This window comes from Scophthalmus maximus, chromosome 14 (assembly GCF_022379125.1).
Source record: "Scophthalmus maximus strain ysfricsl-2021 chromosome 14, ASM2237912v1, whole genome shotgun sequence".
Lineage (NCBI taxonomy): Eukaryota > Metazoa > Chordata > Actinopteri > Pleuronectiformes > Scophthalmidae > Scophthalmus > Scophthalmus maximus.
The window spans coordinates 16437501-16465218 of record NC_061528.1 but is presented as its reverse complement, the minus strand read 5'-3'; the positions used below and the strand labels follow the sequence as shown (position 1 = coordinate 16465218).

The 27718-nt window shown below is 43.4% G+C and overlaps 1 protein-coding gene across 6 annotated transcripts in view; it reads right to left on the bottom strand.

Annotated features, from left to right (window-relative positions):
- Positions 1-27718, bottom strand: part of pard3bb (par-3 family cell polarity regulator beta b) — a 193873-nt gene that overhangs the window by 73388 nt on the left and 92767 nt on the right. For 5 of the 6 annotated variants that reach the window (XM_035651328.2, XM_035651326.2, XM_035651330.2 and 2 more), the window contains 6 exons: positions 25264-25417; positions 22086-22188; positions 21503-21645; positions 18083-18127; positions 5679-5894; positions 3265-3496 (listed from right to left, as the gene is read on the bottom strand). In XM_035651328.2, coding sequence (XP_035507221.2) covers positions 3265-3496; positions 5679-5894; positions 18083-18127; positions 21503-21645; positions 22086-22188; positions 25264-25417 — 893 coding nt within the window. The remainder of the gene's footprint in view (positions 1-3264; positions 3497-5678; positions 5895-18082; positions 18128-21502; positions 21646-22085; positions 22189-25263; positions 25418-27718) is intronic. The other variant, XM_035651329.2, reaches the window with a different exon arrangement.

Genomic DNA, 27718 nt, shown 5'->3' with positions numbered 1-27718 from the left:
TGGGGCGATTAAACCGGAGAATTCTTGGGTCTGCTACACGAGCTGTCCAGACCATAATCAGTACAGAGTGGTAGATCGGTGGAAGACAATTGGATGCACTGTATATTTAGGTGTTATGTTGAGCCTCAGGGATGTAAAGGAAGAATTGATCGTAGGAAAGATGTAAGCGGAGAAAGAACGGTTGAGAACCTAAGGCCACGGAATATGTAAACGTATGTAAAAAAAAAAGGAAAAACAATATGTTTGTGTTTAATTTCCATCACCGTGAGGTGCCTTTTCAGCTACACAGTGATGTCAATAAATATATATTTTTTTTCATATTTTAGGAAGATTTAGATATAATGGTTAACACATCTAGACCTTACAGATATTGTCCCTGTTAGGGAGGATTCTTTTTTCAAATTTTTGTTTTACAATGAAAACACATAATATCTGACTACTTACGCTATCGTGACAAAATGGTTGAAGGAGTTGTGGTTATAAAATTAGAAACTGAGATTGTATTAACAGTGAAATATCTACAACCTGGCAATCACATGACTTGTATAACCTTGACAGCGTTATCTTCGTTTGAGTATCTGAATCATACATCAGCTGGACCAACAATATTTCCACCCTCCACCTCAGCTCTCTAAGCTCAGCGCTCCCTCCTGTGCTGCGATGAAGGCGGCGGCGGCTCGTATGTGTAAAGAAACTGTAAAATACGTTTTCTGTTGCATTGCGTTTTTCACCAACATATCTCTTATTCATTTCCATTTATGTTTGTGTAGAGATTCCTATTGCATGAAATATGTACATAATAAAAATGGATGGAGTGAGTGAAGAGGGAACAGCAGAGCGAGGGGGCCGCTCAGTAAGTTTGTGTTTTGCTTGTTCAACAGGTGTTTGCTGTTTCCCTTGAGATGGATTTGGTTGCACTTACAGATAACAAGCATTGTTGACGCTGACTCGAGTAAAATGTAACCTTGGGGGTGTGTGTGTGTGTGTGTGTGTGTGTAACCAACAACAACCAATGAGCAGAGGTGAGTAAAGCGGAGAGGCAAAAATCACCCCTGGGTTTTAAGTGGCCTTCCTAGTCTCACATCTCTCTGCATCCAGACTATAATCTTTAATGAAAAAAGGCAGTGTAGAGGACCTACTACAAGTTCACAATGAAGACGTGAAGGACGCATCGTTTGTGTGTGTGTGTGCAACAGTGTGCGTGAGTTTGGGGCAGGCACGAGCGACTCGGTTTTCCTTCTCACCTTCATACCAGAGAGGGAAAAAAAAGGAAAAACAGTTAACAGATGTACGAGCCGTATAGTACTCAGGAACACAAAGGTGGGTGTACTTATTCTACACAGGAGGGTGGATGAGTAAAATGGTCTCTCTCTCTCTCTCTGGCAGCAACAAAGTGCACTCGTGTTGTTACTGAAATACACAGCGTCTCTCCCTCTCTTTCACGCTGCCGCTCTCCACACCTTTGTGATGCTGAAAGACGCGCATCAGGCAGCAAGAGGCTCCTTTTCTTCTGCTTTATTATTGTTATTGTTCGCACTCTTATGAACATGAGTGATGATAAATAACAGTGAATCAGTGTTTATTTTTTGAAGGTTGGTGCAGTGCATATTGGCTTGTGGGCTCACACACAGTATTTAAATTTTCTTACTTGTCGGTCACCAAATACACCTCTCCGATATACCGTATATCTCCGGTATCTCTAACCGTTCAATCATCAGCAGATCCAGGGTCCAAACAATGGACCGGGTTTGTGATTTGTGGTTGAACTTTGGTTAAAGAAAAAATGTTTAAGACTCATAAATGCCCAAATCAAAAAAAATCACCAAATGTTGAAAAATGTTTGTTCAATCTAATGAACAGTTCACCCACTGCATGAAAAAACTAAATCTATATTTTTTTCTGATTTTGTGCTGTTGCTATGCAGATAATTTGTCTTTATCTGCTCTTGTCTTAAATATATATACTGCTATGTTGTGATGTCTGATAAAACTGGACAGTTAGCCCGATTTAGACTATTGACATGAACCTTAACCTTCAGATAAAAAAAAGAAAAGTGGTTGAAGAAAAGGAACATACTGTACTATACAGTCCACATCACACAGATCTAACCATTCATCTCATATCTGTTTCACTTTCTTATCTTTTAAATTCTCCTCTCTTGGCCAGGACATAATGATACTTTATGTACTTTAAGTACAAACAGCCACTTCTCACCAATAAGGAAGTTAAAGTTAGGTATGAGAAAAACACGGTTGGAAAAGGTGAAGAAAGAGGTGGAGACTTTCAAAGAGAGACCACTGAACCGATTCAATTAGGTAACATTAGCGAATATTAGTCTAATTGCCCAATATTTCACTTTAAATAACATGCAATTATGAGATAAAATCACAGCGATGAAATGTGAAATCTGGCAGCGTTTTTCTGTTCCTCTGGTTCACAGACCGTTTTTTGTGAGCGTACTTTTATGAAAGGCCGCGGCTTTATTTTGTGGCTCAAATCGCTGCGAGTTAAGTGTTTTTCTTCAGATCTGCATCTATGTAATGGTCATGTGAAGTCCCATTTCGAAGAACAACCACAGCAAAGAGAGCCACAACATGATATTAGGAAAGAATTATGGTTGAAAGTGCAAATTGTTGGTTGGAACACTTTGCCCTCTTCACACTGTGTGCGCACCTACGCCCCACTCGCACTGGAAGATGTGGCATTAGAGTTAATCACATGAAATAGTTCTGGCAGATAATTTGCAGGAGCTCTTAAGGAAATTGGGGCACGACTGAAGAACGTGATAGTGAGAGGGGAAAAAAAGACCCCAGTGTTTTTTCTTATGCATGCACGACGTGTGACCTCAAGTTGAGGCCGGATCACCATCATCATCATCATCAATGGTCCGTTTGAAAATGTGTTGCCGTAGTTATCATGATGATTATGATGTTACACTTACAGAAAACACGCGTGTTTCGGGATGTGATATTCAGAATGTAGATGTGATAAATGCATATTTAAAGAACATGATCGCAGCTGAATGCTTATTACAGGACATTAAACATTTCAGTTTATCAGTAGAATGGTTGTTTTCATCACATAATAACTCTCCAACACACACAAGGATAGTGAGATGTTACATGTCTGACAGAAGTGACTTTACCGGGTGGTGTCTGTCATGAAAAAAAACAACATACACACATACACATTTGACTCGGAAAGCATGTATAAGCTTTAAAAATAATCTCCCTCTGCCTCTGCCTCTCAGACTCGATTACTCACCTCAGAAGGCCAAATCCGATTTTCTTGCTCTTCTTTTCAGTGTCTTCAGGCTGCTCCTCCGCTTTCTTTTTCTCTTTCTCTTTCTCCTTCCCTTTGCTCTTTTCTTTCTTCTTTGTTTTCGCTTTCTTTTTCTTGTCTTTTTTGCCTTTCTCCTCTGTCGGATCCCCCGCCCCCTGCCGAGATGAACTGCTGGCAGGGGTGTCGCGGCCTGAACTCGGGTCCGAGCCATCATCTGGAGGGAAGGAAACAAGTAGAAGAGAAGAAAGATGAGGGATCAGAAGGGAATTAAACTGTTTACAAGAGAAGTAAAAGTACTGGTGAAAGAAAATAATTCAGACTGTGACCACTGCTGTCATTTTTTTGGATGTAAAACATAAAAACCAGAGATTTAGAAATGATCGTGCGCCGATCTTCCACTGCTTCCCATTTCCACCGCAGGTTTAATAACCTCACAATGAATGAATTAACTCTGAGGAATAAGAAAGCAAAACTGTTCAAAGCGTAAACTGCAACGGCTCATTACTTCTTCGACAGATTGGAGCCCTGGCCTTGAATAACAATGATCTCACTCACTGACTCAAACTCATACACACGCACACACACACTGACAGGGGGGTGGGGGTGCAGGCTACTTGTCAAGATTTTATAAGATAACCAAACCAATTAGCTACTTCAATTGAGATTTAACATTGTGTGGATATTCACTTCAGCCTTAATTACAAAGGCTGTCTTCTGGCAGGATGGACATGTCATTGTGTGTGTTTGTGTGCGTGTGTGTGTGTGTGTGTGTGTGTGTGTGTGTGTGTGTGTGTGTGTGTGTGTGTGTGTGTGTGTATGTGCGTTGCTTCCACAGCGATCGGGCTTGTACTTGTCCGTGTTAAAAACCGAACATGACCACAGTGGCAACAGCTGTGACCTCTGTAACACTTTGCATGTGTATTTTCTGAGGGAGTTTTAAACACTTCTTTTGAAGACAAAACTACTTAAAAAGTTTATTGTGAGCATCATGAAAATGTGGCTCATCAGGAGTAAAAAAGTGCCAAAACTATATAAGAAACGCAATCACTGTCACAAAGCCAATCACTGTTCTGTTTCCTATATTATACCGAACCACAACATTTTAAAAATGCAAAGGAAAATATTGAACATACAAACTCGTTTGAAGTATATCCCAATGTACTTTGCCATAGTCGGATGAGTTTTTATAGTTATTTCACGGGGCAGAACTCACCACGAACCGCCATAATGAGATTCTGCTGCTTACGATGGTGTGAGAAGAAGAGGACAGAGCACGAATGAAACAGAAGTAAGGTAACACAACATGTGAGGAAAAGCAGAGGGAAAATGACAGAAACAACTATTCATTCGCTATAATCCACCCCAGCTGACATTCAAACATCAAAGTCGGTGACGTTAAGCCTCGGCTGAATGGTCTTCACTGGAAACTGTGAAGCACTGTGGTATTAGCTGGATTCACTCAGGATCCCACAATGCACCAGCCGCACGTGAACCCGGATTAAACGTCGCTTGTTTAGAAAATCCACCTCCCAAAAACTGTGACAGATGTTGATAATTGATACGCGTTTACATTTGACACAGAGGTGAAGATTTACTTCAAGTCAGAACAAATGGAGAGGGAAAAACACAAAAGAGAGGAAGGAACGGGGAGGAGTCTTCGGCGTGCACTTCAGAGGAGCACTGTTATCTGTCAATTAACGGCGGCTCTCAAAGTGTTGAGCGTTCAGCACGACGGTGACAGATGTGGCCACCGCGTGTGTGGTGTTGACGTGCCCTATTAGTCCCATCCTGTACGAGAGTGGCGATCTGAAGCAGCCCGACTCATTACTCTGGTGGTGACTGATAAGAGTTTGCTGCTAATAATACAGCTGGGAATTGAACTGCAACACCCGCCCCCTCCACCCCCCAGTGAAACAAAGCGAGCAGTGGCCAGTTAGCTCCTGGATAAATATTTAAAGTGAAAGCCCAACTCAACGATGAATCACCTACTGCGATGAAATGCTGCAGCGTTGCTTCACGCGAGTTGATGACTTGAGGCATGTTGTACTTATCACGGTAAAAGGAAGGGGGGGGGAAAAAAAAAACGTTGCTGGAGAAAGTGAAAATTTTGGAACGGATTGTTTATGGAAGGGAATTGTGTCATCTTGGAAATAGAAACATGTGGAGCATTTTGGAATATTCCTTTTTTTTTGTTATTTTCTCTTTTGACTGTCAAGAGGAAACCAGCTGCTGTGACATCACAGCAAAAGATTCAGGGTTTATTTAGAGTTGAAATGCAGCTCCTATACATTGTTTACTTCATTATTTGTTTTGTGAAGCAATTTCTGCACAAAAACCATGCGCATTCCCACACGTACCCGACTTCACACGCTGACACTCTTTTTCGTTTATCTTACCGTCGTCGTCTTCGGGCGGCCCGTCGTAGGATTTGTCGATAGCTGCTCTGAAGCTCTCGTTGCAGCCTCTTCCCCGGACCATATTTGGGCGAGGGCGGTGGAACGGGACGAGCTCACTCTTTCTGTTCACCTCGGACATGGCCGTCTGGAGACTCTCCAACGAGCTGGACTTCTTCAGGCCGAGGGTAGGGCCGAGTTCCACGGGACTCGATGGGGCTGGGGTGGCAGAGGGGAGAGACACAGATTAATAGTTTCATTATAACCTTAACACAATGGATATTAATGGGTCGCATTAGAAATAATGGTACAATTAAACAAAGAACCTGAAAAGCATGTACATGGTAAGAAATGGCTTGTTTTTTCTTTATTATTTCCAAGTCTGATGAGGTCATTAAATGAGCTTATCCCTGCTGTGCCTTGATTCTGATTGGGTTAAAAAGCCTGTGGAGACACAAAGTGGGAGCCAGAAAGACCCCGACATGTCTGAGCTCTGGAGAGAAGAGCCAAGGACCAAAAAAAACCCCCAAAAAACCACGGTGATGCAGTTAACTGTGCTGTTGTTGAGTTTGTGATGGATGTGAAGTCGGCTTCACCGTAACGGTTCTCCATCCATCATCTCAAGTATACTGTGAGAGATATTACTAAGGGAGGGAGGGATGCAGCGGAGAGGATGATGAAGGGGAGAGCGATGTGCGAGGAGACAGAGGAATGGTGGAAGGGGGAGTAAGGGGGGATCGAGGCGGAGATCAGATATGCTGTGGAGATACGTTTGAAGTTTAATAATTTCCAGTGTATATGGTTTCCAGGTGAAATTAAGCAAGACTTGCAGGCACGTCTTGATGTTGCATTGAGCAGAAGACCTTTGGAAAAGTCTATCCTGCAGCTCCAAACTCAGCCAAAGCTAAAGACATGCTGATTTCTGCCACAAGGTCCCCACTGTGATGCCCCCACCACTTGTGAGGACTTGCTGTCTGTAAAACAAAGGAGGCAAAGAGAAGGTAATGTGCGCCTCCAGTTAGGTCGGTCACTGTGCACCGTCTAAAACGTGGGAGACACTGATGGCGGGCGAGATGGGGAGTAAAGGGACAGGGGCAACGGCGACGGGGAGACAGCGAATTAAGTTCCCTCATAGGAATTCCACGGTGTCAGAGAGGAAGACAGAGAAAAATGGGAAGAAGGGAGGAAGGCTGGGCTTGCTGCCAGCTCAAAGTACTAGTAATCCTCACACACACACAAACACACACGCACACACACACACACACACACTCGCGCACACACTTTGGATTCCTTGCTGGCTCTGGCTTGTCGATATGATGCCACTGTGATTCATGATAGCCAAACCTGCATCACTTTAGCTAATGATTCCCCATACACACATGACTGCTCTTTGCGTGTGTGTGTGTGTGTGTGTGTGTGTGTGTGTGTGTGTGTGTGTGTGTGTGTGTGTGTATCCATCATAGCGAAGGAGATGAGAGGGCCGATGTGGCTTCCACATCTATTTAAACAACCATTAACCAAGCACACACACACACACACACAAATGCATACAGAGTAATAGCATACACAGAAGTTATGCACATGCATAATTTAAAGTAAGCTGCCGGGAGGGGAGATTGACAGGGGCCATAACTTTCATCCATAAACACAGTGCATGTGACATCCAGACGCATACCGAGGCCAGCAAACATCATCAGGTGCTGTGTGACTGAACTATTCTGAATCAGCCCTTGTCAGATACAGCAGGATGGATTCATATCTACAGAAGATTTTTTTTATACCTTTATGTTATATTTTGTAATATATATATATATATATATACTTTTTTTTTAAAAATATATAAACTGTGGAAAATGTCCACAATATTGCGTCCAGAAATGTTCCATTCACATATGACAAATGCAGCAGGAGATCGTCCCCAGTCGGACGCGTTCACAACAGCACGGAAAATCTTCCGGTACGTTCTGTGGTGTCTGGGAAGAGCACGCAAGACGACAGGGAATAACCTTCTCTTGATTCGGCCAGGTTGGCATCTGTCCTGCATCCTATTGCCTCCCATAGCTCTCGCCAACAAGTAAAGGTCCATCAGATGTTCCCTCTTGTCCGGTTTCTTACTCGGGTTACTTTCTCTATCCTTTCGTTCTTCAATTTCTCCGCTTCGCTCTGCCATGATGTCCACACTGAGAATACAGAGCTAGCTCTTTCTTCTTATAGCTATCTGCAAACTCTGCATTAGGTTTAAGGTTTTGTGACGTATACCGTAGAGCATGACGCAAGGGTTCCTGCAGGGTACAACGGAATTACATACCAGGCATTCGGGGAGAGACAGATGCCATTCTCCCAATCATTTGTTTTTGTACCAAACAAAAAGCTGTTATTTTAAAGTTTCAAAAAAACAAATACATTGTGTTGCTTCAAGGCCTACTTAATGTTCTTCCATAAGGCTAACAGGACTGTGGCCCCTTTGAAAACCTTATTTGAATCTTGGCCAAAGAGTGTTCTATCTAAAAAACAAGCATAGAAACTGTTTCTAAAGAGACATAAATAAACTAATCTTCACTTCTAGGGCTGAGAGTTGCGTGTAATATTGACAAAAACGTAAATATGCCCATTTCAAATAGCTAATCCACTGTTTGGAAAACTCTAAACACCGTGGATTAGAGTTGCCAAGTAACATTTGAACCGCGGCCGCCAAAGGCACAAATACAAACTCCTTGTGAATTGCCGAGGATTTTTGACTCATTATTTTATTTTATTTCGCAAAACACAAAAGCAGGGCCGAAGTTGAAACAGCATCTGATATTGTAATTTCTCTGCCAACAAATTCATAATCCAGCAAACACAGGCTCAAAAGACGTGCCACGAATTTGTACGCATTCTGATGTTCCTTGTCCACTGGGAGATCTTTTGGTCCAATGCACACAAACACATGGTATTCTCTAGGGCAACGACCTCGGAGTCCAAACTTGTCTGATCGCAGATGCTTGGACGGTAGGACAATAAAAAGAAGTGTTAAAATGGCTTAGTGCTGTTGGGTTATGAGGGAATGAAAAGCTCAAACACACACACACACGCACACACACACACACACACACACACACACACACACACACACACACACACACACACACACACACACACACACAGGTCTATGAGCATGCATCCACATACCAAAACACAAACACACACACACATGCACACAAACACAGGTCTATTAGCGTGCACACACACACACACACACACACACACACACACACACACACACACACACACACACACACACACACACACACACACACACACACACACACACACACACACACACACACACACACACACACACACACACACACAGGTCTATGAGCATGCATCCACATACCAAAACATACACACACACACACACTGGGTCTGGGTCTCCTACACACAAAGCATTTTGCTGTGAGTAGCAGGATTTGTGTCATAAATGTAATTACTGCTGTCCAAGTGTAAGATGATAGAATTAAGCTGCTTTTAGAGCGGGAGAGAGAGATGGGGAGTGGGGGGGTGGGGTGCCGAGCGAGACAAGAGTAACAGAGGGGTTTGAGGGAAGGGTATACGGAAGTAGGGGGGTTGGCAGAGCCATACGCAGACACTGTGTACAGAGAGAGAGACAAAAGGGAGTGAGGATAGGGAATGAACGGGAGCGATTAGTAGGGCCAGCAAAAGAGAAGAAAGACATTTCAGAAAAATGAAAAACAAAACCCAACGAGAGAGCGCGCCAAGCTATCCCAAGGCTATTGTGCTGGCAGGAAGGTGATGGGCTACTTTCAAAGTCCAAAAAATGACACCAAGCTGTGGCTTAGCAGCGAGCCACAGAAACACAGCCAGCACAGTCGCGAGAGCACCAGTACGGAGATGCAACTTGATGTCTGGATTCCATTTTGTGCATCGACATGCAGTACAAAGACCATTATTCTTCTCTCGCTGATGAAGAACGGATCAAATGAGGGAGCCTCGGTGGTTCTCGCGTGAATTCATGAGTTTGTTATCACACATATCCGTCGTCAGGGAAGATTCTTCGTACGGCTCGCATGCAGGAAGTCTCTCACACTCACTCACACACACACACACACACACTCACACTCACACACACACACACACACACACACACACACACACACACACACACACACACACACACACACACACACAAAGCTTCAAGGCCAATAGAAACATCTAAGTATTAAACTAAATGTGAGAGAGCAGATAACGAGTCTAGGTCACATGAATCGTGTAAGGATCGTCGTTATCTTTTTTTGAGAGAGGAGACTGTCTAAAAGGCTTGGATCTTATCCCGCTGCCAGGAACAGAATGGCACCTCCAAACAAAAGAACATCCTAATTTATCACATTACGATTCTTTAAGGCCTCTCAACCACATGTGGGACCAAACTTCAGTTAAAGTAGGCATCCTATACATCATACACTATTTAAAAAAAAGGTATTAGAAGATGTATTACATCACTCGCTTTCCCATCAGTTGGAGTCCCCAAATGTTTCAAACCAGAGTTCACTTCGCAAATAGTTCGCTACCCGACCCTGCTGCTATAGCAAGATATATGTACGTATGTATAATGTATGTACTGTGTAAAAAAACATCACTGTGAAGCCATTCATTTCTTTATGCAGTTTTGCAGGACAAATGCTGAATTCTTTGTATAATACAGGATGTATTACACTTTAGTGTGTGTTTTCCTAAACCTGTGTATACTCTCAAGAGGTAGGTGTGTGTACAATATGTATGTATGTGTCAGTGTGCTTGTATTAACTGCTGCAAGATATCTTAGGCTGTGGAGGGAAGATCACTCCTATAAGCAACATTTTCCATATATATGTTTGTGTGTGTGTGTGTGATAGTGTGTGTGTTCCGAGAAGCTGAAATTAGGTTTTCCTTATCCTGCAGCACTTCATACTAATTGAATGGGCATCATAAACAGTAAAAAAAAAATACTGACTTGAATCTCACGTCACTGGTCAGTTTTTACTGGTCCTCGATGCTACAGCACCGATCAGCAACAATTTGAAAAAGAAATACTAAGAAAACATCATGGAAATGTAGCATGGTGGACTGGGTTTCCATAGAAACCACCACATGAGCAGAAGGCAACAGGCCTGATTTCCCAAACATGTCATATGTTTGGATGTTAAGGATGCTTCTTATAGAGGAGAAAAACTACGTGTTGTCCCTTGTTTTTCGAGATGCAGATTATTGCTAAAATGTCAACAGACCAGAGCAGAGATGAGATGCCATGTGATGATGATTCCACAATGTCTGTGAACGAGTGCTGCCATTTTTTGTGGGAGAAATGTGAAAATATCGGGTGCTTTAAGTCAAATGCTCGTTCGTCAGCGGCAGCCATTGTTGTTTACAAAAGTCGCTTTTTAAGTGGTATAAACCCGCCCGTTATCAGAAAAAATCGGTTACGATTGGACCGGCAAGTATTTCTGCCGGGGAAATCACTTCCCAATGGAGGGGATCCAGACCGTATTCTGGCAGAGCATGTTTAAATGAGCTCCCAGAATTTGTCTGGGTCCCAGGCTACTATCGCTCATCTACACAAGCCAGAACATGCACACGGAACTCATCCAAAATGAATCCAACACAGGGAACGGGTAAAACAAATGGCCTCGTCTCTCTCTGTCAGTGATCAGTGAGCACAGCCTGATCGAGATGAAGAGCTGCACCAGCAGGAAGCGACAGCGCTGACCATCTCCTGATTACTGCTCACCTTTATTGGCTTACTGGGAGAGATGGAGGGGGTCAAAGGCCATTCAATATACAGAGAGGCAGCCGGGAGTACTGTACACACAAAGACAGCGAAATGCCAGAGTGTGTTAAACACAGAAGACGGATGCCTTTAAAAGAAAAGAAAGACACAGACACACACACCTAAAAGATATTTAAGATCGAGCACCTGCGCTCATTCACACACAAAGCAGAGCACGCTTAGTTCAGCTGTTTGAATTCGGCGTCTATGAATGGTTGTAAAGAGCTAATGTGCCGCGGCATTGAGTAGCGTTCAAACACGTGCACACACTCAAAGACGCACCCCGCTCTCCCTGTGACAAATTAATCCATCAACTTGCATCAGCCCAACGAGGTGGCTTTCAGGTTAACTCCTTAGCAAAGTCGGCAAGAGCCGGGGAGACTGGGAAACAATGAAAAAACCTGAAAAAAGAAAGAGGAAATTATAACGAGAGAAAGAGGGAGATGAAGAGAGAAATGAAGAGACAATCTCAGAGAGGAGACAGAAGGGGATGGAGAGAGAGAGAGAGAGAGAGAGAGAGAGATGTGGCTCTCTGAAGACAGTTTTGGCAAGAGCTCATCAGTGTGTGACTGTTGTCAAAGTCAAAGTTCCACCGGGGAGCGATTCAGACAATGGACGCCACCAGTCTCCCTCAGCATCACACTGGCCCCGACACACGCACGCACGCACGCAGACGCACACTTATGTTCTAAGCTCCTCTGCCTGTTTGTCAGTCTCTAAGCCTGAATGGCGTTGGCAAGGAAGAGAGTGAATGAGAGACACAGACAGAGCGAGATAGAGGGGGATAGAATGACCAAAATGAAGCAATACAAAGACATTGAACTATAGTCAAAATATACAAGCACATTGGTGATTGATGATTTTTCACTTGTGAAAGAGGATGTGTTAGGGGATAGGAGTGCGTCCTCGTAAGTAAAGACATGAGAGAATTATTTCCACAAACCAGGGGCCATCGCCAGTCGTCACGTCTGTAATAAAAGCTTCTGTGTCGGGACTTGTCGTGTGACTATTACATTCCGTCACATGGTTTTTGGTCAAGTGCATAACTGAGGAAGTTTGTACACAATGCGAAAATACAGTTACTCCACAGACACGCACACACACATGCAGCGCAGATCACACGTTTTCTCCGACAAGCCTTTCATCATCCCTTCGGATATTCATTGCTCACCATTTATTTTCACAAGGAAACATTTACTCTACACTGATTGGAAGACACACACACACATTGAGAAATTCCAGGCTGTCCCCAACACCAAAGGAAACGATGGTGAAAGAAACCCAGCTGCAACCATTCATTTCATGTCCTGTCAGCAGTTTGTGTGTGTGTGTATGTGTTTGACTGCGCTGTCCTATTTCAAGCGGTTTGAGGAGAGAATGAGTCTACACTGTCCCTTCTTCATTTCTCTCCCCGCAACGTTCTTCGTGTCCGCGCATGCAGCGAGCGTCATATTGTGACTTGAACAATTTCCACCAGGAATTGAATTCGAAGCCTCCGCTTGTGTGACCGCATTCCGCGTTTCCACCTCAGCAGCTGATTTGATTTATTATTGGAATGATAGGGCTCCTATTTCCCTGTGCCATCGCAGAAACGTGAGGCTCGTCTGACCACAAACACACATACACACGCAGGCAAGCGCACACGCACACACACGCGCGCACACACACACACACACACACACACACACACACACACACACACACACACAATCAAGCATATGTTTGTTCTGATCTCCTATTTCCATCACTTTTCATTTCACATAATACAATTTGACATCTACGGTTCACATTTTCCACTAGACGATGGCGACTTTCCATCACCACAACGTTATCCTAGCAGTAACAGTTTTGTGTTGAGCGTGTAGTCGTGGTGTAGTTGCCCAGCGGTTTCCTCGGGGGTGTGGAGAGAAAGACCGTTGCTGGAAGTGAAAACAAGTCTTCCCAGAAGTCATTGTCTTCAAAATTGCTCACTTGGACCCGACCTCGCGCTCGCCTCTCTCTCTCTTACAAAAATCCGTGCAGCTATCCGACGCCACAGCGCGGGGTTGTTGGAAGCGTTTTGGTTATAAAAAATACATTAGAGCACAGGGGAGGAAAAATGGGTTCACCTCAGCAAAGAGGTCACGCTTGCCAGGCACAAACTCTCTTTAACAACCCCCTGGGCTGTGGCATTATAAAACAAGAGACTCACTGTCAAGCAACAGGTATAAGGGATGTTTAAACAGGCTTCAGTAATAAAAGAGGGGAACAGATAGGGGCCCTTAAAGTCTGTGCAGGACAATCAACAGGCATATAAAAGGAGAAAGGTAGGAAACTTTCAGATACGAGTTAAAGCCAAAGTCCAGGTCGGTTGAGATTCACTAATAACAGAGAATGCACTGCGAATTCAATTAATGAAATACAATTTTTATGACTCACTGAAATTGCCATGTGGCCCAATGCTTATAAACTACTTTTGTTCTAGATAGGATTTACGGAAACCACAGAACAAAAAGCTGCAGTCTACAGTGCAGCACGATATTTACCAAATACCCCAGGAGCCTAAGATAACCCAAATATCCCAGTATAATCACTTGGATTTTTGTAGTTTCCTCAACTGCAAATTTGTTGAGGAATTCTCACCACTAACGAAGAAAATCGACTCATCATCACCTAATCCAATGGTCCCCATCTTGTGCAGAGACAGTTTAGACTTTAAACCTCCATGCCCCCCCCCCAACGCGATAATCCAGCCAAGTTCCATAACGTCCCGAATCACAAGGCCTACCTCTCAAACCTGCTTTATGTGATTCACTTAGCTCTGTCAATGAGGGAAAATGTGCTCCGCGGGTCCTGCGATCCAAAAGAAAAGTTATTGGCAGCGAGGCCGATGTTCAACATCTTTCTATTTTACAGTCGTCTTACAGTTAAAAATGACACATACATAGATATTAAAGTAATGTTCAGTTTCAGAATCAAAAACAAACACTGAAGAACTGACTGAGTACTCACATGCTTTACTACTTTATTATTTGGACACTGTGATTCATGCATATTTGTATATGTTTCTTGTATATATATATATATATATATATATATATATATATATATATATCTATATAGATATAGATATATACATGTCACATTGCTGCTATTTATGTTGTTTTTACTGCCTCACACTGAAGAACTGCTAACATACTTTAGCTATTTTGTCAATAAAGATCGATTATATTATATTCTAAATGCAATTTCTGAACCCTTAAAGAATACATATCCAGGATCTATGATGCTACACTTGTACAATCTTTTTGTTTTGCTGTTACTGTCAAACAAAGCCTAACCTGCCACATGAAACGAGCGCTAAAAGGTTGAAGGTTGATGCTGAATGTAGAGTGTTTAATAAGTCACAGACAGCTAACTATTTCTTTTTCAGGGACTAAAGGAATCAATGAAAGGGCCGAACACCAGCGATAATAATTAGCGGAAGTAGATCCATGCAAGCAGAATCCTAATTCAACAGAAAAAAAAAAAATGTTGGCCTTTTCAAGTGGACGCAGGACAAAGTGAATGAAATTAACGCAGAACAGATACTATCACTGTTGCCTTGTGTAATTCATCAAGAGGTGCTTCGTAAGTGCAACCCTGAAAATAAACCACGAGGTTGACGTCGTTACAAAAGCTGTAAACTTCATTAGGCCGAGAGCGTTAAATCACGGGCAAACCTGTTGTGCTTGTCGGAGAAGCGTGAGAAGGAACGAGCCGATCTGGGCTACGAAACAGCTGTCAGGTGGTACAGAAAAAAAAGAATGCGTGTGACCGGAAATCAGAGATTTCGGATTTTTTCTTTTTTCCAAATGAGAAAAAAAGAACATCCCTGAAGTAACCAGTGCAGACTGGCTGGCTGATGTGGCACCAGACATTGACGTAACTGAGCTCATGATGGACTGCATTCAGAATTGCAAGGAAAGGGTCTGATTGTACATTCGATTCACAGCCTATTCACCGAGGCCTTCACAAAGAGATGCTCAACAAACACACACACACACACGCGCACACACACACACGATCGGCTGATCAACTTAACAGACATGTTCCCGCGTCGGAGCCGTTTGCATGATGACTTCTCCAGGCGGTCGGAGGACTTTAAAGCAGTGGGACCTGAAGTGCTCACAATCTCCCCTCATTTCATTTCACGTGAGGTTTACAGCGTCCCCAGTGATGAACGAACGTATGTCCGACTCGTAGACTCGCAGGTCCGATGTACTGCTGGCACGGCACTTCCAAGTCAGTGCCATTACTGACATTTCAGTCATCTGTTGAAGAGGACAACTTCCCACACAAGAGGATTGTAGGCTTCATAAGGCCGCGGGTTCTCTTAGGATTAATGTACAGTGCATCCTCGATAATGAAATTCAAGGAGTCGAGATACAGATCGTCCCGTCTGTCATCTGTCCACCACATCAGGAACTAGAGCGTGCCTCGGTAGAGTGCGTACCTCTGCCAAGGTCAACTGCATAGGTCTGTCCGATCCAGAAAACGATCTGGATCTGCACCAAATGTAATAAATGTATGGATCTCCACACTGTGACTATGTCTGATTTTTACATCAACGCACTGATGATCCCTGATTGTTAATAATACTAGGGCTGTACCCGACCGAGAATGAAGTAAGTTGAATTGGGTCTGGTTGCTCCCTACTGATATTCAATGCCTAACCCTACAAGCAACACGTTATTGAACTGCCAGATTCATGAGCGAGGGTTCAGCAAGACATTCAGGGCGACAGCGATGTTCAGAAAACATAGTATACAAGTTTTTCAAGATAACGTGTGCTAACTAGGAAGAGGACAGATCGGAAAATGTGCAACATTTTCTTGCCAACAACTTTATCATATTAAGTTGCAGTGAGCTGTGAATTCACCACTTCACAGCAGAAGGCAGGAGATGGGAGGGCTGCCTGCGTCTCACTCAGACTCAACATCGGTCCGGGTTCAAAGCTGCCTGCGGACATCTTAACCAAACTCACGGGGTGACTTCACGTAGAGAAAGGATTTTACCCCGGAGAGCAGTGTGAAAGTGAGGAGTGCTCACACTGCAGCTATTTCAGGGGACCAAAATGTCCCCAGAAGTATAGCCGCGCACTGACGAACAAAGGAAAAGAAAAAAAGTGGAGAAAAAAAATGTTCTTGACTTAAAGATTCTTATTCTACAGATCCGTCTGGTACTGAAGATTCCAATCTTCTACTTGCAGGGGGCAGCCTCAATCCGTACATTATTAATTTACTGAGAAATTGACAACAATGTCAAAGGTTAATCTCGTGAAGTTAAGAAAGGTGATGAAAGATGTCTTGATCTGCGTATTGAACAGGATCAACACCAGAGTTTACTCGGTTCCTCCTCGGCCCATTACCAAACCCACCACCAGGTTGAGTGCATCTTCTTTTATAAAAGACTGTCGTAATGAGCGATGCATAACAGTTCTGGTCAAAGACACAAACAAGAAGACAGTACGTCGAGAGATTACAACGGCATGACAACATGTATTTAGCCCGCAGCAACAATCCGGGTTCCTCGTGTGGCCTGTGTTCCCCTTAGAAGAGGGGGACATTATTTCCATTCTATTAGAATTCATTTCACATATTGTCTTTTAAACTTGTATTGCCTCGCTTGCTCCCCTAACAATGGTTATGGGCCTTGTGCATAAAAGTAAATCCCAGCGTGTATAAAATGGAGGCACAGCAGAGTGTTTGATAAAATGGCAGAGAGCTGGACAGACGCTGAGCCGCATGAAGTAGAGTGCTCTTACATTAAGCAACTGCAAATTAAATGAAGGGCGACTTCATCGCAAAGTGAAAGGAGAAGCGTAACATAAAACTTTTCCCTGCGTCTCCCTGCTGCCCGTACTTTCCTTTCTTTCTTCGCATATACATGTAAGAAGTGGCCGGACTATATTCATTTCTCTCCCGTCTTTTCCGCGAATCTCACTTTTATCTGCACTTCAGACGAACGGAGGAGATGTTTCTTTTGAGGCAGAGAGGAGCCAAGTGTACACGTAGGAGACAGGAGGAGGCAGGACGCAAGAGGAAAGAGTCAAGTGCCAATGTAAATGCAACCGGAGAGAGGGAAGAGAGAAGGAGGGAGACATGGCATGGAGTCACTTCAAACACTTCAGGAAGTAGTAGAAGAATACACGAAAAAATTGTACACATCTGTACACGCTGTATCTACCCTTTCTTTGTTTATACATGCCTCTTGTTTTACTGTGGTGGAAAGACCTACGTCAGTTACAGGGCCACTCATAACGGAGCAATTCATTCTGATTTGAAAGTGCGCCCTCAGACACAAACATTTATAATGCATACGTCAACTCTTGGCATCTTCAGGTTTCCCACGATTTGAGCCTGAACAATATGCTTGGCGGGAAAAAAAAAAATTGTGCCTCACACTTTCATGTATTGTATCGCTTTCCAGGCCGCTGCAGCCACTTTTCTGACGTCTCTTTGTGCCGTTCTTTGCTCCGTTTCTTCTCGTCTACGCATTAACACTCTTCTTTTGAAAATCACGCAGCAATATGTAAACAAAATGTTTGATTATGTTCAAGTGCTATCTGTGTTTCGCTCACCCGTAGCGTTTCCAACCAGGGATCCTACGTTGCTCTCGTCTGCCACTGAAACAGAAGGAGACATGAAAATAAATATTAAAAAATATATACATGTATGTGCATTCAGACACTTTCGATAACCGTATGGAATGCCTTCTTCTCCATGATGTCTACATTTTCCATTTTCTTGTGCTCCGACTTGCCAACTGTGAAAGTGTTTATCCCCTTTAAAAAACTTTTTTAATCTCATTGCAATCCCCCGTCCTGCCCCCCTCTTTCTCCATCATTCTCTCCTTCTCCATCACACCATCTTTCTTTCTGTCTCAATCTACCAGACGCCACAGTAGCTGTGAGGTTAAAGCCGGCTGCATCGCTACTGAAGTCACTTTTCTTCCTCCTTCTTTACTCTCACTTCACTTCATTTGTCACTCACTCACCCCTCCTCTCCTCAACCCATTTCTCTTGTCCCCACAATCTGCCCATTTTGCCTCCTGCCCTTAATACCCAGGTCCCTCTGTCCGTCCATGTTTTCACTTTTACTTTACTCACACTCATCCCATCCACAAGCGTTCTTCTCCCTCTTTACCTCCTTTCACTTTCTAGCTCTCCCCGTTTCTTCTTTTTTTTTGCTTTTCACTCATTGCTAAAGCCACAAAGAAGCCCGGTGCCAACAAGGAACACATTGACTGGTAGCACTCTGCCAAACACACACATACACAGACACACACACATATACAGTACAGACCACAAAGACCAAGCAGCGACATGGCTTCTCCCAGCAAATACTTTTTCTAATGAAAACCATGCCGGGTCTGCGGTGAATCAGTATGACTCTTCAGCAGCTCGACAGTTTGTGGAGCTGTGTGCGTGCCTCTGTGTGTGTGTGTGTGTGTGTGTGTGTGTGTGTGTGTGTGTGTGCCTACTTCAGCAGATCTGTGATCTGTAGATGCCGCATGTGTTATGCACACCGCGGCACTAAGGAGGGAGTCAGTGACAATCATGTAGACAAACAGGGCCGTCATAAAAAAAAAACAACAAACGGATAAAAAAATGGAGATAGAAATAATATAATCACTTATATGTTTTCTGAGTATTATGTATACCGAGTAACATAATTGAGGTTGTTCTGCTAACTGTATATTCTCGTTGAATCAACCAGAGAAAAAAACTTGAGAAACCAGGGCGAAACCAGGACAGGAAGTTCTTCATTTGGAACCATAACCTTATTATCGTATTTTGACTATGTGTACTGATTAATCGGGCTGCGGTGGAAAACGAAATCAGGTCAAATTTAAATCAAAACTCTAATTACGTAACTGACCCGCTAATGAAATGATGAGAATGCAGTCTCTGTCTCTCTTTCTGTTCCTGTTTTCCCTCCCTCACCCAAACACAAACGGAGCAGCTAAAATGCAGCATGAGCACGAAGCCAAATAGTGCTAAAAAGTTGTAATAAAATACAGTCCTGATACTGTGACAGTTCTTAGAATTACGCATCGCACATGAAAGCACATGCACGAGTAGACAGTAAGTGCTGGAGGTTTGAAAACAGCAACAAAAATTTCTCTCGTTCAACTAAAGGAGAACACAAATCAAGGACCAAACCGCTTGCTGGCCATGAACCAAAATGTCAAGAGCACACAAACAATTATGTTTATATTAACACTTCTCCCACAAGATCACATAAACAGAAGCTACGTGCATACAGCACATGTATCCTACTCTACGCTTTTTTACAGTAAGTGGCCCCGCTGCACTCTTCACTCATTACAATCTATAGGATGTAGTCAGCTTCACTGCTTATTGGAGGTGAAATAAAAGTATCCATAACATAGAGTGTATATGTTATGGATACTATGCCGCCTGATTTTGAACCACATGAATCACTTAACCTTAAAATGCTACATTAAATGTTTTCATGATCGCTCATGTAGTGGAAGCTATGATACAATATGTGGTTACCTCTCTGTGAATATTACCTTCTTCTGAACTGTCTTACATACTATATATATATATATATATATATATATATATATATATATATATACTAATGAGCCAAATCTAATTTCCCTAAAGATATGCAAAGTCAAGCATGCTAAAATAAATAAATAAAAAAGTGATAATTGATGCTCAATGACCAGGTCTGAGGCACATAATAACCTCATTAGGAGACCTGGTCATGGTGCAACATGAAAACGGAACAACAAAAACGGAAAGACCGAAAAAATGTGCTACTAAGCTGTTATTACTGCTGCTTGACGGTTTGGCAATGAAAACATGTCACGTCATTCAAGCGAAGGTGAATTTAGTTCAAATTACCTTGTCACACACTTAATGTACATCAAGTATGTACGAAAACAAAGGAGGTGATGTACAGCTACGCAGTCCATTATTCTTGTAGAAATGGATGTAAATGGCTTTCAAATTTTCTTCTGCTCTTTGTCTCACACAAACACACATACACACACACACAAACACACACACACACACACACACACACACACACAGAGCTGGCAGCGGAACCAGCTTAAGGAGGAGGACCGAGCAAAGTGACATTTGAAACAATAAGCTTTTGTTGTGCTTCCGCAACCACTGTCATATTACCCACGAGCAAGGGCGCAACTACACAACATACGCATATTTCTAAAGCCGACTTCTGAACAATCAACCGAAAATGTCACCAAAGCCCCTTCGCATCCAAATGCCAGTTATCAGAGAGCCACGGCTGACGGAGAATGACAGGGGGGGAAAGCGTGATCACTGTGGCTGGCCGCAGGAATGAAGCCTTTCTGAACCTGTTTTTTGCATTAATGAAAGGCCATGATGAATCTAATTTGAAGTCCTGTGACACAAAGGGCGACTCATTTCTTTGTCAGAAGTTAGAGAGATGAATAGGAATCAGAGGGACACGTTGGGGTAGGTAACTGTAGGTCTACACATGAATAAGTCATTTCTACAGCCAGACTGTTTTCACACCGCTTGAGATCTCGAAATTCGCTGGGCGAGGCAAAACAACAATTTCGTGTCCACTTTCCCCCACAGCCCCACACAACCCCTCTGAACTTCCCCTTCCTCTGTGTCATCTCTATCCTTCCCACTCTAAGCAGTGCAAGCTTCTCCAGATAAGAACTTTCTCCTGAAATCGATGGGAGCGAATGGGCTGAATTGCCAGCGTAGGGTTTACACATTAACACGATTCAGACTTCAATGTATAAAACATGCATATTTCCACATGCACACTACAACAATAAGGAAAAACGATTTGCGAAATTCATGCAGCAGGCATGCATGGTTGCCCCTCGTGTAATGCGTAGCTGCAGTGCGAGCAGAGGTGTCAGTCTGCGTGCGGCTGTGAGGAACATGCCACTCGTGCATCAGCAGGTACACACATGTCGCATGCGGCCACCATGCAGAGGAGATAAACACAGGAGATCACCCCACCAGTGTGCTGCTGGTTCTGAGTCGTACCCAGGTCCATGCTCTTGGAGGCCTTCACGTGCTGGAACTGCCGCTGGCTCTGGTTCTGGATCTGGTTCTGGCCGGGACACTGGGGCTGAGCCGGGTTAGAGACGTGGGAGTTTTCCCTGGAACAAATTGACGGTACAGTCTTCACATTAACTTGTTGTTGGTAGAACCTTGATAAAAAACAACACTTGGCTTATGCATTTTTTATTTGTTTTTAAGTTACATTGTCTTTTCAAATTACAATGTAGACACAAGCAGACTGAATGCTCGTCTAAGGTCCGTGTTTGATATACTTCAGACTGTCTCACTGCGCCACGATATTGTATTTCTAAATGGTTGCTGACAAAATATTTGACAGCACATGAAATGTAACATTTTAAAATGAATAATAAGGTTGGCTGATTACATTTCCACACATTTTCCATAAGTAGGACAAACATGTATATACAGATACAAAACGTTGGTTCGTTTGTTTGTTTTGGCTTATAGTTCATCTCTGCCTATGATTAATTTCCAAAGCACTACTGTATGTATGGAAACTTTGCAAGACAAAACAAACCTCTCCTGTATGTAGGAGTGCTGGATAGAGCCGCTGAACTCCTCGTGTCCATACAGTTCCCCCTCCTCGTCCTCGTCCATGTGAGAATAACTCCCATTGGTCACTGAAAGAAAAAAAAAACAGCCATGGTTGGTTGAAATTAAAATCAGTTACAATAAATACCAATAAGTTAAGTCTTAACAATAGAATATAACATTTAAACATCCACAGAAAGATGATCTGATACTCAAAAAAATAGTAATAATAATAAGATAAATAAGGGAGGATTGACACTGTAACCAAACACACTCCACTATGTCCTGTTGTTAACATAATCCTACTCCATGAAGAATCAAAAAAACAGCCAATGGCAATGAGGAGAACACTAGACAGTTGACACTTTGAGAGCTTCACTCTTGGGAATTAAAACAGTAGAAAAACAAGAGAAAGAGTTGAACTGAGAGGGATGTAAGCAGTTGGCTGAGGAAAAATATAAAGGGAAACTCAAAGAGGATGAAAAGCCAACAGGGAATGCAACTGCTCAACATCTGCACGAGTCGCTGCAGATGCGGCGCGGCGATAGGGGCTGCGTCTGCTTGACAAACGAGTTTATGACAACTCAAAACAAAGACACACAATAAACCCACGAGCACGACTCGCATACAGTCGTCACTTCTCAGAGTCCATAGCTGCAGCGCGACACACACACACACACACACACACACAAACACTCTGGAACCATTGCACGATCCTCTCACTGTGTCCTTTATGTGCTCGCAGCCGCTCGGCAAGCGTGCGACCGAAAGTCGAGATGTCTGGAGCTGGAGAGGAAGACGGCGGCGTCTGAAGATATCGCACCCTCTCATCTCTAGCCCTCCCTCTTACACTAATCACCTGCTTTATTTTTTCTTCTGCTCCCATTCTTGCAATCTTCTGATATTTGGGCTGTCATTTATCTCTCCCTTCAGATCTCCCATAAATCACTTTATCTCCCACTCAGTTTTCAGCCTTTCCTTTTCCAAACTTCCTCCCTCCTCCTCACTGCCAAGCACCTTAATCAGCTGAACTGTCAAAAACACATTCTTCTTTCACCTCACACACACACACACACACACACACACACACACACACACACACACACACACACACACACACACACACACACACACACACACACACACACACACACACACACACACACATGCGCGCAATCTGCTCTCACCGACTCCCACTATTTGAAGTGAAAAAGGCATTTGTGGTGTGGATGATAGATCAATAGCAGTTTGCTCCACTAGCAGACGTATGAATCTTCTTCCTTCGCACTCAACTTTCCCTTCCTGCTGCCTCCCTGTTGTCTGTGTTTGTCTGCAATGTGCCTCCACCCTTTTTCCTGGGGAAACCAGTGAGCGAGCATCGTGTACGTGAACCCCATGGCCTGGGAAATTCAATTTTAGAAACTTGAGCTTCGTTATCAAGCTTCTCCAGAGACACGGAAGAAATTAACAAGGTGCTACAACTGTTTTCAGAGGCTGATGAGGCGTAACCCCTATGAGTGAAATGATTTTGAGGAGTAACATCAGTGCCTCCTTTAATGAGTAAACATTTAAACACCAATCTAAATATGCTTGGATGAAAAACAATGGGGAAAAAATACTTAATACATTATATGATTTAATTGTTATGCCTCCACAAAGATGAACTCTTGAGAGAAAGAATGCAAACAGAGAGGAACCAAACATGTGAGAGAGAGAGAGCAAGACATAATGAGATGCAGAGAGGGATGGGAGATGAAGAGAAAGATCTAAAAATGTTAAAATAAAACATCTGCATAAATGCATATGTAGGGAATAATTAAAATCAATTTATTCACTTGCAGAGGCTCACATTGGTGCAAGAAACAGAGCTCCCTGTTTTAATTTTGGACGCCAATGCCACGTAAAAAATGGATTTGGCGTGAGGAATAGTTCATTAGGAGAGTTAACAACTCACAGAGCCCGAGCACTGTCCTTACTGTACATGGACACAGACACACTTGCGCCAGGTAACTCACACACAGACACACACACGGATGTGTGTATGTAAATTACACCACAGCGGAGGTGAATTTGAACAGCAACGTGTATTCAAGGTCAAAGCTGTTTACAAGACTCACGCAAACACACTAGAAACAACACTGTTCACTGTTTGATACTGGCCAAATAAAGCTGAACCAACACACACACACGCACACACACAAACAAACACACAGAGAGATGATATAGGGATGGAAAGGAGATAGAGTTACTGAGAAAGAGCGATATGAAGCACACGGAACTGAAATAACTGTTTATAACCGGCTGACCCCAGCGATAACACACAAACACAACAACCTTGAGAAACACATAAAGAAACAAAGCGCACAGGGAGGGAGGGAGGGAAAGAGAGGGAGAGCTGGGGAAATAAATGAAAGGAAGAACATGGGCAGGATAGTGTCTAATTAAAGATGGAGTGTAGACGGCAATATGTGTTTTGTTTACATTTGTTTTTAGTTGTGTTTAATCTCGGAGACAATGTTCCTGATTATTCTTGTGCTTATGCTTAACCTTCTGCCAATAATGTGCCCACCTCCGAAGCTGTCAAATGGCAAACAATAAAAAAAAAGAAAGAAGAAAAAAAGATGATAACAGCCAGGGTAAGTTAAAAAAAAATAATCATAATTTAGGCGATGCTCAAAATAAATGTTTGAATAAGTGTAGACCGAAATTTTAAAAATGCCTCCTGTGGTAATATTAATACGATACGTTGCCACATGAAGCAATATGGCAACATGCGAAGTCTGACATTACTGGGTTACATCAACTCGTCAGCATCTTTTTGTTGACATGGGTGCCAATACAATAACAGAGATGTTGTACCAATATTGATTTTTAAACATGTTTTTTCTATGAGAAAACCATTTTACAAGTAAGAAATTACTGTGCGCTGTTAATAAACACGCCCCCTGAGAGTCTGACCATGCTTCACATGCCAGCATTTCATATCGTAAGAGTTATTGGTATTCGGGGCTTATGGAGAAAGGGGGACTCAAAATTAATAGATAAAAGCAATTAGGTTCATTCACATTTAATCAACTCAAATCAAATTTAATAAAAAAAATGCGCTGTATGTAAATGTCATGTCTGTTAGCCTGCTAACTAACCACTGGTGTGATAAAACTCACCATTAGACGCGTAGAGCGCGTTGTTCACCGTGAGCGGGTGGACGGGGCCGTTGTGCTGACCGACCGGTCCCGTCTGACCGTTGATGGGGCTCATCGCTCCCGACAGGCCAGAGGAGCCGTCGAACGAGCGACTGGGTGACACGCCATGTTGATCCTGAGACAGGGAGGGGGGGGACAAAGACAACAGCACTTTACAACACTTTCAAAACGTATAGTTAACACAGACAGACCGTGGACTCGTGTGGCGAACTAAAATCTCCACATACTTACTAATAACTTGAACTTGGGTCTGAAAGAAACCTGCATAAAGAATATGTTAATTTCAAAAACTTTGATGTTTTGTTTTGTATAACTGTCTAGTGGATTACATCTAAAGCGAGTGATGGCCATAGAAACAAGTGGAGGCTTTGTAGACGACTATTCAAAAACAAATCGGTGTCAGGGCACTGAATAAAGGGGGCGGCTCTCAAACGACAGTGGAGGATCAAGGTGGAAAACGGGGGGGGGGGGGGGCTTCATTTCCCATGACCTGTGTGGTTGTGACGATCTTCAACACCCATCACTTTTCTTTGTGTGGCAGTGACTGTCACATTGACACCGGTCCCACAGAGGGATGGCTCTCTCTCAGGAACCCTCGAATATTCAAACAAAGCATCAGTTCCGGCGTCAATTTGTCTCTTTCTGTGTGTGTCTAATCTAAAAACTCCTGGTTGTGATTCTTCCTTTTTCATTAGCGTGTATGCATATGTATGGCTTGGTGGTTCGGTGCACTTTTGTGTCTCTGTACAGAATTAGCCCTCTGCCAACACAACAAAGAAGATAGAATAGACCTGTTTGTGTGTACGTGAGATAAATCCTCCTTGTCACCCTCTTCCTCTTAAAGATGCTACCCCCCTTCCTCTTCTTTCATCCCAGGACAGATCACTCCTCAGTATGTGCCCCCCCCCTACCCGGCTCTCTACCATCACACGCATCTTCGAACACCCTAAAAAACAATGGCCATCACTTGATGTTTTTTTCTTATTTTTTAATAATTCAGAAGACCGTCTCATTTTTGATTCTGCAGTTTTCGGGGGTATGGTTTAGATAATTGGCAAATGCAAGAAAACAGTTTCTTGTGCGTCAGCAGCACCTCCGCATCCAGCATCGCAGCGTTTTCATTTTGCAGAGGTGTCGTTTCGGCGCTCAGAACTCTCAGAACTCGCATAACTCACTTGATAACAGTTTGCTGTTGTAACACGCTAAAAGGTTATGACTGGCAGTCGGATTACTGCTTGGAAACACTTAAAGGTTTTATGTACTTGAAGGTTATATTGCAGAACAAAGGCTTTGTTGGCCACAACGCATTCCTGCATTCCTGTTCTCAAAAAGGTGTTGCCTCTATGGGCCATAGCTGCTTTCAGAATTGAAATAAAGTCCAGACATATTCCAGCAATCTGAGAATATCCACTTATCTGGTGGAAGGGTGTGACATTTCCTATATGATTTGAAAGCTGTTTACCAGTCACAACAGACTGGGCCAGCTGGCCAATCAGAGCAGACTGGGGTTTAACGGGAGGCGGTGCTAAAAGTAAATCCAGGCGTTTTAGACAGAGGGTGAAAAGAGGAGCTGCAGGAATGGGTAGTATGAGAACACAGATGCCTTTTCTGAACACTAGATCATGTAAACCTTTTCAAGTGGTAACCCAATTTAAAAGCATAAACCTTAATATGAACATAATGTCACCTTTGACTTTTCCTAAGGTAAAAATGTCAGAGTGAGCCCCGGGTGAGAATACAGCAGGAAAATCTCTGGGAGATTCACAGCGAGCGAGTGGGCACGTTGATGACTCTTCAGAAAGACACTTCTTTCCGCCACAAAATGATCATCATGTCCCGCCTCCCGCATGCTCTACCCAGACGACACAGAATGCTCCGGAAATGTCCCTGCTGGTGTGAACGCGTATGACTCAGACAATCCCCTGCTGCGTTTGTCTTTTGTGAAAAGCAAAATCCGGAAAATATGTCTGAGTCACGTGTGAAAACAGCTATTGAGTGTGGTGGAGCCAGGTGATAGCAGCCCCTGAACACACAGCCAGAAGATCAACTGCATAAAGATAAGAGAACCACCAAAAAACCACTCGGCGCCCCATGTCAGTGTCTGAGCCTCTGCGTGAGACGCGTCAGTCGCTAAACGCGTTTCAGGGCTGTGCGCACTCTCGCGGCCCCCGCCCAGCACGCCACACTCTCAGCGGGGCCCCCGCGTGGCGGTGAGCAGCTGGTTCAGCGAGATGCGCGAAATGTGGATGCCTCTGCTTTCAAACTCCTCGCCTCGAGTCAAGTGGTACAGGTGGGAGCTGTTTAAGCAGAGCCTTTCGAGGACTGTGCCACGCTGTGTGCAAACCATACACATAACAATAGGGTGCAGCCGCTGTGTTTGTGGTTTAACAAGCACCGCGGTGGGCGGGCGACAGGT